A 16,753-nucleotide genomic window follows, 5' to 3' on the forward strand; every position below is an offset into this window, starting at 1 on the left:
TAGTAGCAGCTACTCACTCTTGTTCCCTCTCGTGGGATAGGGGTCCTGACAACCCTGGTAGGACAGATGTCCCTGAAGTGTCACTTCAGCCTCTCGGGGGAACTGTGATCATGAGAAGCCTGCCTCCATTTTTCTTTCATATCCTGGCTAGAAATTGACACCTATATGTAATTGAAATCACAGAATTAAAACTTATCTTTGAAGCCAAAAGGACTGCACAATCATTTTTTTCAGAAATGGATGTTTGTGTAACAGAGCATCAGAGGAGCTGTCCGTGTGGGATATTGTCCTCAGCCTTTGATTTCCTGATGAGTATCTCTGGTTATTGCTTTTTTCTTATCAACTGTCAACTAGTAATATTGTCTAGTTTTCCAGGTTCCCACTCATAGGACTCTGAATATATAGACCCCATACCGTCAAATAACATTGTAAGTGCACCCACTCTTTCACCTCCAGTAGTTTCATTCATCTCAGGTATCGTTTGCTAATTTCATGATCATGTAGATAAGGCTGCCACCTGCTTCTCAAAAAAACCCCAAACAAGTACCTCTAGCTTGCCGTATAAAGAACAAGTCCCATGTTTTAAAATAAACTACTCTTAGAGGAGGAACACAATTTTCTTTTAAATTATCAATAAAATAACTTAAATATTAAGTGAATAATTTTATCTAGACGTTATACAAATCCTAGAACCTACAGATTATACCATTAAAAATTAGCCTCTGAAAGTAAGAAACTTGGATAAATCACACCAATCATGGATGATTTAAGAGCAATCTTATTTCCTGGGGAGATGGGCTAGATCAGTGCCCTGTAAAATTTCCGTACAAACAACTCACATGACTCAGGAAGTCAGAAATGGGATTCTGCATTTCTAACAAGTTTCAGGGTGATGCTGTGGTCTGTGGACCACACTCTGAGTAGCAAGTTTTCCAGTTTGGTGATTTTATGTGCTCTGCCAGGCCAAGAATACCCTGTCTGGGCAGCTGACAAAATGTGGAAGGAGCAAATACCCCAACCTGCACCAGCTGGCCTTCTGCGGCTCTCAGCTTCTGCTAAGCCTCCACCTGAGTGGCTGCAAGGTCCATACCTGTCAAAAACGACGCTTCCAGGACTGTGGCCTTTTTATTAGTGTTACCTACAAGCTCCATGTTAAATGGCTCCAGCCCTAAGAGAAAGGTCCAGGAACATAAGAAGTGTCTCAAACATGAAGCCACAGTTGTCCCAGAAAGCCTCAATGCCTGGGGGCATGGAAGAGCCACCAGCACCAGGCCCTTCTCCATAGGCAGGAGAGCCAGTTCCTAACTGGAGTGAGGCCAGTGCATGCCCAGGAGGACAGAGGAAGCCTAAGGGCTCTTTCACATATAGCTACAGGAGCTGGAGCTGTCAGTGGCCCAGACGCCCCATGCTAGGGAACGCGATAGGTACTTCTGAGTAAAAGCTTTAATCTCACAGTCACTTTGGAAGGCAGAGCCACAAAGCAGGACAGACCAGACAAGAAAATCAGATTGATCTGTCCCACGTGTACAACATCTTAATGGTTTCCGATTGATCTCTGCAGTCATCGCCACACATCAGGAAAGACTGTGTCATCAGTGATACAAGCATCCAGCACAAGACCACTCACGGAGAGCCCGTCTAGGGCTGTGGAGTCATTCCAGCTGTGCAGCAGCTCACTCTGAACCTCCATGAGAACAGCTCTGCACGTGAACATGACTGTTGGGACAGAATAGGGTCTCAACCAGAATAAAAATGAGAGTAGTTCTTGTTTGGGGTTCATTTGCTGGAAGTTGCACACTCAAGACCTCCTGGCACACAAAACCCTGACCATCCTCCATTGAAAATATGTACACATGTTCCCGATGCATTGATTCGTTTTATGTCGACTGTTGGGTTTACAACAGTTATTAATACTAGTGACACTGCATATTAGTAAGTCAATCAAACAGTGTCACTAATATTAGTAAGCCCTTTGGAATCAGAGGAAGTAGAAAATCAGTGAAAGTAGTGATGGACGTGAACTGAGATACTTAAAATACCTGGCAGGCTGGTCTCTGATGACTGTATTACCATCTATAGCTAACTTCGTCTGAAAGGCGATATTCTAAATTACAGAAAATCGGTGACTTTTCTTTGGGTGCTTTTACTGCAATAGGAGTGTGAAGCTGGGGATGGACTAGGTGGATTTTTTAGTCTTTTGGCAAACCTGTGCATATTGCCAACTCCAAACTCATCACAAAATTAAGCCACTTCATTGGCTGAAATTGTTCTCCATAAGGATTAATGAACAGATTTGAGTTCTGCCTAGATCTGTGGAATGAGATTCTGAAAGCTATGTGTTCTCAAAATCATAATGGAGAAAAGTATTGTACACAGAAGAAAAAAAAGAAAACTACGGCACTGACAAATGGATCACAGTGAAATTGGCTCGCACCACCTCTTCCAAGATACTGATCTTCCTTTTTTGGATGTATGTGATAAAAACTGGCTCTAAAGTGAGCAAATTCTTTCAATAAGTTATCGTCTCCCCTAACAGAAAGAAAATAACGAATATTTCATATCCCAAGGCTGGACTGAGCTCTTGGATACGGAGACACAGATCATATATGTTCAAATGTCCCCTGTCACTGATGAGTTCGACAGCGCGGGCAATCGTATCTTTTCAAGGTGTTGCTGCTTTGAAAGCTCCTTACATTGTTAATTAAATCACAATGGTCTTATCTTTCCCTGCACGCTGACGGGACCCACAGATGTGGCCAGAGACAAAATCGAAACGTATGATGCTTCGGTATCCTGAAACAGCAAGGAAACGATGACACCACTGAGAAATGAAAGGGAAAAGACAGCATTCAGAAAGATGCGCGCGTGAGAAAAGGCAACCTCAGGAAGGGACGGTATGTCATCCTGTCAGAGCAGCAAGGCAGACTTGACAAGTCCCATGGTGGCTCTAGACCAGCTACAGTGCCTTGCAATGAACCGAAACACCCCAATTTTCCTATTTAAAAAACACCTGCAATCCACCTGACCCTTTTTCCTGGACACCAGTGTGTGTCCAGAGGCCCCCGGCACCAGCTGGACCTCTGTAAGGCCGCCCTCAAGGGCAGGTCATAGACATGGCAGCCCCAGGAAAGCTGAGGGGACAGAAGTCCATGGGACCAATAGCCTGTAGCAGCTCAGGGCCAGCAGGGAGAGTGTAGGCAGGAAACAGGGAAGCTACCTGAGTCACTGGAAGGGCAGAGCAGGAAGTCAGGGAAAGAAAGTTAGGGAAGAAATCGTAGGGCAGGAATCTGAGGCCTGGAGGAGGGAGATGAAGACAGATTCGGTGACTCCCGCCCACCCATGACATGTGCCTTTTTTCTACAGCTTGCTACATGCTCCTGGGCTCAAATGAGAACGCACTGCTCATGGCCATTTCTCCATAATTTCAGACACACAGAATTCCTCAGGGCATTGCCAAGAGCCCTCTGTATCATTTCAACTGACTTTTTATCACGTGTGCTCTGAAAAGCCTGAAGGGGCACAAAACTGCAAGGCAGTCCTGCCGTCACCGGCAGGTGAAGAGTTGACGACTCTACTCGAGGTTCAAGAAGGAACAGTCTTAGGGCACAATTAGTAGGGCAACTAGAGAAGAGGCTCTTGGAGAAGAGTCTCAAACAGAGAGAACTAGTTAATTCTTTGACTGCCTCCTACCGGCATTATCCTGGGGCTAGAGACCCGCAAGAAATGGTATACTGTCCTGAAAATATCATTTTTTCAGCTCCCAGTATCTTCTAGGAGGAATTCTCCAAGTATCATTACGATCTTTATTTGAAGGGAAATATTCAACCACACGAGAATTTCATTAGCGTTACGTAGCACAGTTGATGATTTTCCCCCAGCATAATTATTGTTTTTCTTTTATTCTGTTTATAAAAGTCCCCCTTTCTATTTAAATCGCTTAAGAATGCAAATTGTACACAGTGGCTTGATGATCTTCTAACCAGGTTGCTGGAAAAAACAACCTAAAATTCTAAGAGTATAAATTAAATTCAGCTTCCTAAGGAAGTATTAGGCTTTACTGAGATCTCCTGAGTGCTAAGAGTGGGCTTAGTTTTGCAGAAAACACAAAGAAAGAGCCTTTCTGCCCATCAATCTAAAAAATACAAACGGACAAGTTGCAATTAGAAAAAATTCATCCACATAAAATCAAAACATCCATTAAAGAAGCCCCCCTCAGCCACTCCCCTGAATTGAAAGTGACACTGGACACAGTCAACAGAAATGCGATTCTTTAACCCAAGAGGTCGAGGAGAAGCAGGAAGCCCAATGACTCATGGCCCCCCCCCTTCCACTTACTTGAGGGGAGGGGGGATAAAAAGCAGCAGCTGCCCCTCACCACAAGGTCTCTACCGCCACCGACTTATGGGCAGCTTACAATACAGAAACTCAAACTGATTCTGAACAGCCCTCACTTGAGGGTTAATGCTACGGGCCACTAGAGAGAATGCCCATCCTCTGGACTCTTACTCTGGGATCAAGGAGAAAGATACAGTGTCCTTGATTCTTCACTATTTTCCTCCCTCCCTTCTCCTCTCTTTTTAGAGGAGTTTCTAAGACAGTCACATCTGAGCATCCCAGAGCTCCTGGAGAGGTCCTTAGAGGTCATTCAGCCCAACTTCCTCATTCCAAAGAGGCGGAAACTGAGGCTCACAGAGTGTAAATGACTTGCCCGAGAGCATACACCTAATGTATGGTGGAACCAGAACTGGGGCCTAGGACACCTGAACCCCACACCACTGCTCTGGTACTTTGTCTTAGGGATGACCTTTCTTCTTCTGCCATCAGGGGCAGGCAGTGTGAAGAAGCAGTCCCTGCATTCCAAGAAGAAAACCGGCAACTAAATAGAGTGGTGTTCTTGCAGGAAGCTCTGCTGGCAATCCCGGTAACGACAGAAACCAACTGTGGACAGACAGAGTCTAAGCCCAGCTCTCCCCAGGGAAGCACTCAGGCCTCTGTGAACTCAGGAACAGACAGGTAAAGGGGCATCAGGTGAATGTGCGGGAAGAACCACTTGCACACACAGAAAAGTCCACTTCCTAAAAGTAAATGGTAACCAATGCTCAAATCCCAATTGGGAGTCAGGAATCATTCAGAAACAAGCCATTCAGTGGCGAGAGGCTGACAGATCGCAGGACAATGACCATGAGGCGCCGGAGCTGCTTCCAGGACCAAAATGTGGGAACTAGGACTGACGGGTCAGCCCTCTGGGCCCGTGGTCACACAGAAGGTGCTGGCACCGAGTTGGCTGTGACAGGGAGAGTGAGCCTGGAACTGCACCATTCAGGAGAAACAGCAAACTTCTACTCAGTCCTCTGAGTGATTATCTAGCTTGTGGGGAAATGCTGTTTTTAACACCTACTTGGAAAATACTTTTTATTATTGCAGCACTGTTGAACCTATGTGTTAAAGGACAGATTTAAGACTCTAGATTTAATACTCTCTTTTTCTTTTCAGAAAGGATCCACTCTGTTACGTTTAACTGAATGCATAAGGGCCCTTCTCCTGTGTATGGGTGCGGCCAGGATTGATGCTTCTGGCTGGAAGGAAAGGCAGTTCAGGCAACATAGAGAGCAAAGACAGCCAGAGGCCCACCAGTACCCTCCCCTCCCCTCTTCTTCCTGCCCAGAACAAGGATGTGATGGCTGTGGTAGAGGCAGCCATTCTGTAACTTTGAGGCAACCCTGAGGATGGAGACCAAAACCTGAGGACTGCGTAGCACACCCACACTGCCTCCTCTGGACTTTTTTTTTTTTTTCCATTAGAGGAAAACAAACCCTTACTTGAGTCATTTTTTTCTCTATTACTGGTAGTCAAATACATTTCCTAACTGAAATATGAAACGCATACACACCCTCACTCACCAAGAGGCCCCCACACTGAAGAATGAGGCAGGACTCGCCAAAAATTTAAAGAGAAAAGGAACAGCAATAAAAGGCTATCGATCCCAGTTGCACTAAGAGAAATTCCAACTCAGAGATCGCAATTAAAATAATGGAGAGGAAAACATCCCAAACCAAATTACCCATTTCGCTGATAAGAAAGGCGCTTTATTGTGACCCAGGGGACTGCTTTGGGAGCTACAAATTGAGCAAAGGACTTCGGGCAAGTATTTTATAAAAATCATTCTTAAAGAAATGTAGCCTGTGGGCAAAACTGAAAATGGCAGGACAGAGAGAGAGAGAGAGAGAGAGAGAGAGAGAGAGAGAGCGCGCGCGCGCGAGAGAGAGCGCTTTCTCTGATTTTAGGAACGCAGAAGCTTCAGGGAGGAAATGCAAATCACTGGAGCATTATTCTCTAATTTATTACTAACGGTTCTTAATAACTAAGGGGCAATGCTGGGTCTCCAGTTGGCTGAAATGATCCGAAATTGCTTGCTGCAGTTATACTAACTAAATATAATTTGACACTAAATAACCATCCCAGATATACAGCTTTCCACACAGTCTCTCATTGCAAAGGAAAAACTAAGCCATAACATTAATAAACAGAATAATCCAATTAAGTGTCTTTCCATTTGGGAACTATTTAGAATTGAGAGCTTATCAGGATAGTGAGATAGGCCAAAACAATTCAGTGTTTACCGACTCAAAACATCAGGGCGTTTATTGTAAGAAAATTTTTTTGTTATTTTAAAATGAGTGTTTAATCAGTCTGAATGGCTCTGTAGTGATCTTCATCACTGTAAATTGTTCCTAGATATAACGCCTAATTTCCCATAAATAGATTTACTCGTAATTTAATATTCAATACAAGCACCTTTTTCTATGCTTAGAGTATGTTTATAAATATACTTTTTATTTATTTATTTTACCATATATAATCATCATCTGTGGTATCTGCCTGCAAGTGCAGAAATACACAGGAGGAAATCTGCCCAACAGAGGAACTGGGGCCACCTGATGATCCAATGAATGTACTCTGAGCTGTGAGCCCAAGGACAGCAGGTATTTGATACATGTTTGTTGAATGAATGAGTTACCTCAGCTTTGTCAGAGAAGGTATTTTCCAAGCATGCGGGTGAATAAAGCCTGGGCTAGTTCCTCCAGGCTGAATTTTCACAGGGAAAGTAGTGGCACGTCTAGCCCTCAAATCAAGGTACAATCACATTCTCCAGGAAAAGCCTCCACTTTTCTCCACTCCCCAGAGAAGCCTGTATCACATCCTTTGGCCAGGATACCTTCGGAGATTCTTTCTATTAAAGCAAGGGTTACATGGATGGCCTTCTCTACATACAGAGATGGGGCTGACCCCCAGGGGGACTCTGAAGACAAAACTGAAGAACATTTAAGCCATACTTACTGCTGGTGGAGGACATGTGGCTGTAGTCAGACCTGAAACACAAAACCTTAGTATTAGCAGGATTAGACATTATTTTTCTCTCCAAGTGATCTCTTCAAAGTTGAATTTTAAACAGTCAGTGGTAAGTAGCATTTAACTGATAACGAAATGCCCCAAATTAAAAACTCTCATGCTGCGGACTGTCTTGTGCAGAATCAAGTTATGTCTGGATTTGAAAGCACAACTTTAAAGGCATTCTAGAAATCCGGGGTCCTTCATATGGGCTCTGTGAGTCTCCCAGATGGGAGACCAGATGGGTCCCGAACCATCTAAATTTACTGGCAAATTTTTGAGTGGAAGCTTATTTTCCCGGAGAGAACGCTCAAAGTTTTCAGCAGACTCTCAAAGGGGTTCATGACTCCCACAAAAGGTTAAACCACTGCAAAAGGTTAAACCCTTGAAATGTCAGCACCACCCCTCAGGGAAATGTTTCTTTGCTGATGTAAGCAGAGGCGAGGTGGACCCTGGGGAGAAGGGACCCTGGCTGGGAGGGCTTCCACATTCAAGGCCTGGCTGACCATCAGGTAACACACAAGCACAGTGATGGTTGATTTCAGTTCCATCTAGGAAGAAATCCTGCTAGATATTAGAGTAACAGGATGTGGGCGGTGATCTGGAAAGGGAAAAGGCAGGGTTAGGGCCGGGGTGAAATAAGCCATCAGTTTGTATGCTGAAAAATCAGCCGCTGGCATTCGGCCTCTGTGAGAATGGGAATGCGGCCAAGAACGTGTCTGCTTAATCTCTGCTAAGCTTCTGCTCCACTTGTGTGGCTCTTAAACCGTCCCTCTCTGGCAACGTACATGGTATAGAAGCTATTGGTTTTCTCCCCCACAGTGTCCCCAAGTCATTCTTGGTAGGAAATTAAGCTCTCAGGCATGGAGGAGTTTATTCTACCAAGGTGGTAGTTAGGGGACATAGTTATGCAAATAAAGTGGTTAATTATGTTTAATTTTATAGATATACACTCCTTTTATTTACTTAGTCTCAGGCTGCCTTTCTTGAATTATCCAATTTTTACTCCATTGAGTTTCTTACCACATTAAAAGGATATATACAAAACTTTCTTAAAAAGTCATAAAAAGCATGCCTCTCACTAATTCAAACAACCTACATCTCCCACACAAAACCATGCACCGACTTATTGCTAGAGGAACAAAATGGAAGAAAAACAGCATGTGATTTTCTCTTTTCAAATGAAATACTTTAGTTGTCACAGAGTCACTGAATTTCAAAACTGGAAAGAATAACAACTACTCACATTTGCATATCCCTTTATATACTACAAACTGCCTCCACGGAGATCTCATCCAATTTTTTATATCATTGATTAGGAAACTAAAGTGATAGTAGCTGTAAGGAGACCAGGAGGTGAGGCTTGAACTAGGCAGGTAGAGCGGTGGTAAGGAAGGAGTTAGAAGGGAGAAGGAATTGGATAGAGCCCGGAGACATGCTGGCTAAGGGAAAAGGCAGAGGAGATGGAGGGAGAGAAAATGAGAGAGGAGAGTCAGGGACCAAGCACATTCTGAAATGCAGGATTTGTAACCCCAGTGTTGGTGCGTTAAATTCTTTCTGGAACCAGGCAGGACAATACTTAGAAATGTAACTGTACATATATGCAGTGAAAACTCAACCAACATCCACTGTGGGAGATGCAACAGCAAAACAATTCCATTACAATATGATCATCTTAAGAAGGCCAGGCTTCAAAGAAATTGCATGACAATTCCAATAAAACATTCAGTAAGAACGTGCAATCGTATTTATTTTATTTTTAAAATTCTGTCAGTATTTTCAGCTAGGATCTTCCAAATACTCTTGAAGCATATGGGTTTCGCATATGCATACATTTTAAAGATCTGCATACAGATGGATACCTATGTAGAATGAAATTTACATTCGAAACATATTCCAAGAATCTTAAAGTGCAACGGGGGTATTTTAGGGCAGGTGCTGGCATAACGGATGCCCCTGCCACGAATCTCTCCATATTTCTCATGATGGAAGGCGCCGCCCAGGTCAGGCCTGCCAAATGGTCGGTCTTCTGTCACTCTCGCCCTGCTCCAATTCCTTCCTCATGCAGCAGCCAATCTTTGCAAGGCACAAATCTGATCATGTCCCTCTCTGGATGACGTTCAAGCTCGACAGTGCACAACAGCGCACCCCTCTTTCTATGACTGATGGCCTCTGCCCAGCTCTGTAGTCTCATCCATCACCCCAACTTCCACCCCTGCCCACCATCAAAACAGAAATCAAACAGAAAGAAAAGTCACCTAAAACTTCACATTACTCTCCAGCCTCTGGTCCTGGTGACGTAATTTGTACTCAGTTGCCGTAACGATGGAGATACAATTTTAAACTGCTCTTTTCACTAAACTCCATCATAAAATGCTGCTACATGGTTTCTGTAACTATAATTTCAGATAAGGTGATGTGCTATCATTTAGTCGACCATTTCCCTTTTGTTGGCTATACGATTGTTCCCGATTGTTCACTTCTGCAAAGCACATGGTGATGAGAAATTTATAAACACAGCTTGGTATTTAATTTCCTTGGAAAAATTATCATGATGGGGAATGGGGGCTGAGTCAAGGTATGAAGACTTTTATAGTTCTTAAAATACATTCCAAATAACCCCAAAAGGTTATTTACTAGAAATAGGGCTGGTGAAAGACAAGCTGTAAAGCTTGAAAAAACTGTATGCATAAATAGGTTCAAACAATTTCAGATACTGAGTATGGTTCTCCGGAGGGATGTGTACTCCCAGCTTTTTTGGGTAGGAGGAAGCAAGCTGCAGGGTACCTGTCTTGGGAATTTTGCTTATTGGTCTCACATCCTAAGAACTTATCCAGCTGGCTCTGAATGAGACATTCAGCTTTGCCAGAATGAAGCGTGCAAGGTGAATCCACAAATTTGAGGATGAAAAATTTGTGGACACATGATACAGATGAGCAGAATAATACAAGGATTATATATACTCACATGCCTGACACAGAGTAAACGCATTTTCAAACATCACATTTATTTAGTATCTGTGCCAATAATGAATAGAAAGTAGGATGTGGTCCCTTGACTGTACTTCAGTTATACGTATAGGGGTTAAATATAAAGGGGTCTGCACTCAAGATAGTTTTCCACCGTCAGCAGCCTACTTGCCAATTTTGATATTTATAGAAAATGGATACCTTCCTAAATTCTCTTTTCCAGGGAAATCCTGGGATAAGAACTGACCTTGGCATTTCAGTAAAACACCAGCTCACTGCACCACGGACCTCATCTGTTAACTCCCAGTCCATTGAATTAGACGCCATGGTAATTTAGAGCTATCTAGCTCCACCTTGAACGCAAAGACAACAGAGTATCTAATAGATCATCTTGTCTTCTATGCAACATTTCCCCATCTAAAATTCTTTAAGCCTGTCCCCTTTAAAAATGGATTCTACCTATTCCTTTCCATCCACCTGTTTATAAACTCTAGACCTTTGAATTGTTTATCACTGAAATCACAGTGACGCATCCGTTGGAGTTCACCCAAAGATAAAGAGCATGGTGTGACCCTATGTTTTCAGAAGCTCAGTGACAGCTGCCACAGACGTGGAGATCCGCTAATGCCAGGTCAAACTTCTGAATGAAAATAATCCATCAGCTATGGTTATATTGAAAGACTGGCTTAGAGGCCAAATCTGGGAGACAGCACTAATGCAACACCCACTGGAAAACATTCATCTTAGCCTTTTGTTTGGGTTTACAAAACACTGCCTGTCCCTCTGTTAAGAGACTCTGTTTCTTAAGACAGTTGACCATGGTCAGTAGCCAACTTGCCAGTTTCTTCTAACAGCAAGTACATAGAAGCACAAGGCTTGTTTTCAAGTGGATCTGGAAAGTGGGCGTTTCAAAATGACATCAACCGCCACAGAAGAATGCTAGTTTGCGTTCAATCTTAGCCTGTATTGCTGGGGGCGTCAGACAGCAAAGGTAGCATTTCGAGCAAAAGAAAACGTCTGAGCAGAAAACAAGAATTAGTTCCAGACCAAATAGCTCTTTGAAAGGCAACTTCACTAGGCAGGAGGTGTGCTGGAGACGCAAGCTGCGAGCTAGGCCACTAACTAGCCACGCGCCCTCTGAAACCTCCATTTCCTCATCTTCAAAATAAAAATAATGATCAGATTGAGGCATGTGCTGTACCCTTTCAGATGTTCTGAACAGTAATCAAGTTGCTTAAGGCATTTAAAAGCATCAGAGCCTCTACTGTGATGCGTAACAAAGAACATATGGTCTTGAGTGCACCTGGAGAGGTACATTTTTATTCATATAAAACTCTAAGTTTACCATTTGGAGTGTTTCATAAGAAATAATAATGTACTGAGGGTTTACTTATGCCAGGCACTGTTCTCTGGGCTTTAAGTGTCTAGACCCATTTAATCCTCACAACCACCCTATGAGGTGAGTACTAGTACTATCGTCATCCCCATCTTACAAAGGAGAAAGCTGAGGGCAGGGAGAGGGTAAGTAACTGGCTCAAGGTTCCACAATTCCTAGGTGGAGGAGCCAGAATTTGAACCCCAGCAGGCTGGCTCTGTGGACTGTAACTTTCAAAGGGATCAGCACAGTCTGTCTACTGGCAGTGGAATCCACGAAGGTTCTTGGAAGCACTTCCGATATGCTGCTGAAAGGACCAGTCATCAGCTCAAGCAACAGCCGCACATCTCCCTTGCTCCTATGTTCTGTTCACCCCAGCCTAGCAACAGTCCCTCTCCCCCAAACCCTGATGATCTCAACTACCCACTGTCTCTCTCCGCCTGCCCCCAGGTGGGTGAACACTGCTGCAGGAAAAGCAATGGCAAGATAGACTAGTACCTTCATATGTAATCACTAATCTTGACTGGGGTCTCACACACCATCGCCCGGAACAACAGTGTCAAGTCTCCATTCTCCTGGGGGACGGGGGGCTGCATTTGCACTGAACGGAAACCCATCTTCCCTTCTCTCCCACTGGGTGCAACAGGGATGTCCCTCCTCTTTCCAAAGCCAATCTGTCCACGTGACCTGAAGTCCACCTACCTGCACATTTTCAGAAAGCTGACATTACAGATATCCGTTTTTCTCCTGCGTAGTTATCATTCCCCATTTACAGAATCCCTTCTATGAGCATTTATTGCCCAATTCATGCCTACGTTTAAGAAATCCTTCCCTCATCCCACTCTCCCCTCCAGCTACTGTCACTTCTCACCCCTCCCTTTCCCAGACAAAGGGCTCCAGCCACCTCCTCCTCCACTACCCCTCTGCCTTTTCATCATCTCCCTTTAAAAAGAAGGGAGATGACTTCCTCATCCTGATTTGTTTCTCAACAGCACAGCTGATCTCTTTCCTTTCTTCCCTTGGCTTCTAGGATATCACCTTCTTCCTTTTTTCATTTCATGCCTAATTTTTCTCAGCCTCCTTTATCAGCTCACCCTCCTTTACCTGACATTTAAATGCTGTAGCTTTTCAAGGCTGGTCTTAAATAGTACCTGCTTCCCAGATTTGTTGAAGGATTAAATGAATTAATGAAACATGTAAGTCTTAGAATGGTACCTGGCACATAGTAAACGCCAGGCTCGTGTCTGCTATGAACTTTAGTTGATCGAATCCACTCCTAGGGCTTCAACTGCCATTTTTAGGCTGACGGTTCCCAACTGCAGTCCTCCTGTCTGACCTGCTCTCTAGGTAGATTACTCGACTGCTGACTCATCATCTTTACTTGGCTGTCTCCCAATACTTCAAACGCAGCATGATGAACATGAAACTTACACCCTGCCCAAACGTGGTTTGGAGGGGATCACAGGCTACTCTGAGAATCTGATGAAAAACGGTATCTTAGAAAACTTCACAAAGCCCATCATTCTGCATGCAACTTAAAGCAATTCATGCACCCAAATTAAGGCTCCCTGTCTGAGTGGATGTGTCACTTGAGCTGACTCTTGAAAGAAGAGTAGAGTTTCACCTGGCAGACAGGCGTGCCAGGTGGAGAAGGGCCTAGGGGCAAAGAGGGCGGCTTGACACAGGTGAGGAATTGGAAAAAACCCAGCTGATGTGGTCATATACAGGGTGCAGGGACGAGCCTGCCAAGTGACAAGGCCAGAGAGAGAGGGGTGGGGACCCCACGAACACTGGGGCTTGTAGGCCATGCTAAACCCTTCACGCTTTATAGATGACAGAACCACTAAAAGTTTGCAAGGCAGAGAGACATGATCCGATTTGCGTTTTTAAAAATAATGATAACACACACATACGGAGCAAGCTTTCTTCATGCTTTCTACACAATCTCGACAGGTAGCTGTATGGAAGCTGGAGAGGGTAAGAGGTGGCAAGCTCTGGAAAAGCAGGGAAACTGAACGGTTTTTTAATACGTAATCTCAGCTTTAAGGGATATATGAATATGCAGCAAATACAAGACTGAGAAGCATTCACTGAAACCATCTCATTTAAATGCACGCCACTTGACCTTTAGCTTAAGAATGCTACGGAAGCAATAAGAATTCTTCAAACAATTCTGTCCTGTTAACTTACACACTTAGAGACAGCGAGGCGTCAGCAGCTCAGCACGCCCCTCCCAGGAGCCCCGACAGCTGTCATGCTGTTCGTTGGGATCCTGGGGTGATGACACTCCCGGGTCAGGGCTTTCTCTCCGTTTCTCCGAGAGAGCCCTGGCATAAAAGATCCGTTTCAGGTGAGCTCTGCACATTGAAAACCAATGGACCCGCCGGTGCTTTATTTAACCCAGCTGAAAATGACCCGATTACTTTTGTTTTGTTTCTTCTACTCATGTTCAGCTAACTGGGGCGGGGCGGGGGTAGGTGGGGGAAGCCAAGGATCTTCAATTAAAGTTGATAAATGCCCCACATACAAAGCGTGGGAGAAAGCACAGGAGTTCAGTATTTGGAGTCAGGTTACAACACTGCAGTGTAACAGGGTTCTGTAGCGAACCATCAATGATCACAAGTGCGGATAACAGGGAAAGCCCATTGCAGGGTAATTGTTTGGGGGCAGTAAACTCCTGGATTTCGGTTCCAGTGGATAGAGGCTGTAAGGAAGGGTGGGGTTGGGCAGGCGGGGGGGGGGGGGCTGCCTAGGGAGCCTTTCTCCGGGTCAGGTGTGACCCTAGGTCTATTCTGGGCCTGGACTCTCTTCCTGTCCTCTCAGGGTTGCCAAATCCTTAGATCTATGTCTAAATCTCCCCAGCCTTCTTGGAATGAGGATTTCTGTGTTCTGGGCAGCTCCAGCCCTCCCCCTGGGTTACTGCAGATAGGCAAAGACACCCTTTCCTTCTGGGTCGGTACCCGCATCCTGGATGTAGTGCTGACTCTGCACCGGGAAGTCCTCTAGAGACAGGGGCTGGGCGGAAGGCTTTACAATGACGTTCGTCTCCTAAAAGACATTCAGTCTTTTGTCCCACTCAGGAAAACAGTGTTGCTCGGAGAGGGTTAATTAGTCTCCAAAGGTTTGGACTAATTGTTTGAGTCCGCCGAAGAGAAGAGGACATTTTTAAAAATAAGCAAGGCTAGATCATAGCACAATCTTCATCCCACCTGTGCCCAAGGCAAGCGGCTCCAGCTGGGACAGGTGCGCTCAGAAGTGAGGAAGCTCGGCGGGGCAGTGGAGGAGCTGGGGAGGGCGTCTTGGCAAGCACAATAAAGCCGTAAAATGAAAAACGCCATCCTCTTAGAAGACTTCTGAAAGACTCTTAGGTCTCACGTGTCCTACCCGCTTTACCTTTTCTCCCCACCCCCAGACCCCCATCCTGGACTCCAGGGGGTTCCGGAGCAACAATAAGAAAGTCCTCGCGGAAGGTGGAAACAAGTGCAAGAGCATCCCTTGTCTCTCTAACGGTGATACCGGGGGACACTGCATTTGCCCGGCACTCCGCATCAGCTCAGTGATGACGGAGGGCAAGAGGGTCTGGGGTGGTGTGGGCTGCGTGGGGTTACTCTGAACCTTGAGTCCTTCCACTTTTCTGCCCTCCAGGGTGGGGCCCGCCCTGACCGGGGAAGCCACGGACCCCGCCGCTCTGCCCTCAGGGCCGGCCCAGCAAAGAGCGGGCTCGCCACAGCCCCTCCGGTTTCCCCAGGGGACCCGGCAGGAGAAACGGTCCCCGCAGCCGCGTCCCGCCGAAGCGACTCCGGCGCGGGGTCCAGGAAGGTCCCGGGCCGGGAAGAGCCGCCGCGCAACTCGGAGAGTGGCCCCCGCCCACTGCCCGGCCCGCGCCGCTCACCCTCCGGTCTCTGCGCCTGAGTCCACGCAGTCATCCTCCTCGCCGCTACCCGCCTTGGGGTCCATGGCGCGTTCCCCGCCGCGCTCCGCTCGCGGGCGCCGGCGTGACCCGGGACGCGCTCCCTCCGGGCCGCCCAGCGCAGCCCGGACCAGCCCGAGCTGGCTGGGCTCCCTCTGAGCGTCTCACGGCCCGGGATCCGGCAAACAACTCAGGAGCCACCCCGCGCCGCGCCCTCTCCTGGCCGCGCCCAGCCAGGCCCCCGGGGCTGCTCCCGCCCCGCCCCTCGCCGCTCGGCCGTGCAAGCGTGTGCGCGCGCAAGAAGGTGAGTGCACGGAGCGCGTGTGCGCGCGGGGGTGTGCACGTGAGCCAGGGTATGTGCGTACGCAAGAGGGCGTGTGCACGCGGTGTGAGCGCGCGCGGGGGGATGTGTGCAGAATATGTGCGCGCGCAAGAAAGTGTGTGCATGTGCGCGAGGGTAGGTGCGCGCGCAAGAGGGTGTGTGCTCCGGCTGTGAGTCTGTGCGCGAGCTCGCGTGAGCCCGCGTGTTGCACGCCTATGAGTGATGTGAATGCATGAGTGGGCGAGGTCTGTGTGGTCGTGCGCACTTGTCTTTGTGGTTCGCTGTGGGTTGGTATGTATTTGTATGTGCACGCTTCTGGGTGTCTGCTGACCGCGTGTTCCCGTCTGTGCTTTGTGACCGCGTGTGATGTGTGAGTGAGCCGTCCCTCTCCCCTGGGCCCACAGTCCCAGAATTCAGAATCCTAGGGATTGCCCGGAGGTTCCTCAGCCCCAGCGTCGCGAGTCCCACCGAGAAACCCCCGGCCGCACGGTGAAAGCAAGGAGGAATCAGTTCTACTTCTGGACCAGTTAGAACATCTAGGTGTTTTCGTACAGTTCCCTCAGAATTGCCAACAGTGAATTCATTATCACCTTTCTTAGCACAGGTCTGAGTGGCTTCCCACCACCAACGTGCCAGTTTACAATTGGTGTCATGCATTCTTTTGCTAGTTAAAAAAAAAAAAAAGCCTTTAAAAATAACTTAAAGACCATTGCAGGCACCTGCATTCAGGGGTTGTTGTTGTAAGGGGATAATGGATGTTTGTAAAGTACCCCACTCAGCACCTGGGG

At 46.5% G+C, this 16,753-nt stretch overlaps 1 protein-coding gene across 5 annotated transcripts in view; it reads right to left on the bottom strand.

Moving 5' to 3' along the window:
• FAM124A (family with sequence similarity 124 member A) overlaps positions 1-15,837 on the bottom strand; it is a 107,738-nt gene extending 91,901 nt beyond the window's left edge. For 3 of the 5 annotated variants that reach the window (XM_073795140.1, XM_033843523.2, XM_019936649.3), the window contains exons 1-2: positions 15,626-15,837; positions 7,339-7,370 (exon numbers count right to left, since the gene is read on the bottom strand). In XM_073795140.1, the coding sequence (XP_073651241.1) occupies positions 7,339-7,370; positions 15,626-15,690 (97 nt within the window). In that variant the 5' untranslated portion in view covers positions 15,691-15,837. Of the gene's footprint in view, positions 1-7,338; positions 7,371-13,923; positions 14,061-15,625 lie in introns of all 5 variants that reach the window. The other 2 variants (XM_073795139.1, XM_019936646.3) reach the window with 2 other exon arrangements.
• Between the last annotated feature and the right edge of the window lie 916 nt (positions 15,838-16,753).

This window comes from Tursiops truncatus, chromosome 18 (assembly GCF_011762595.2).
Source record: "Tursiops truncatus isolate mTurTru1 chromosome 18, mTurTru1.mat.Y, whole genome shotgun sequence".
NCBI lineage: Eukaryota > Metazoa > Chordata > Mammalia > Artiodactyla > Delphinidae > Tursiops > Tursiops truncatus.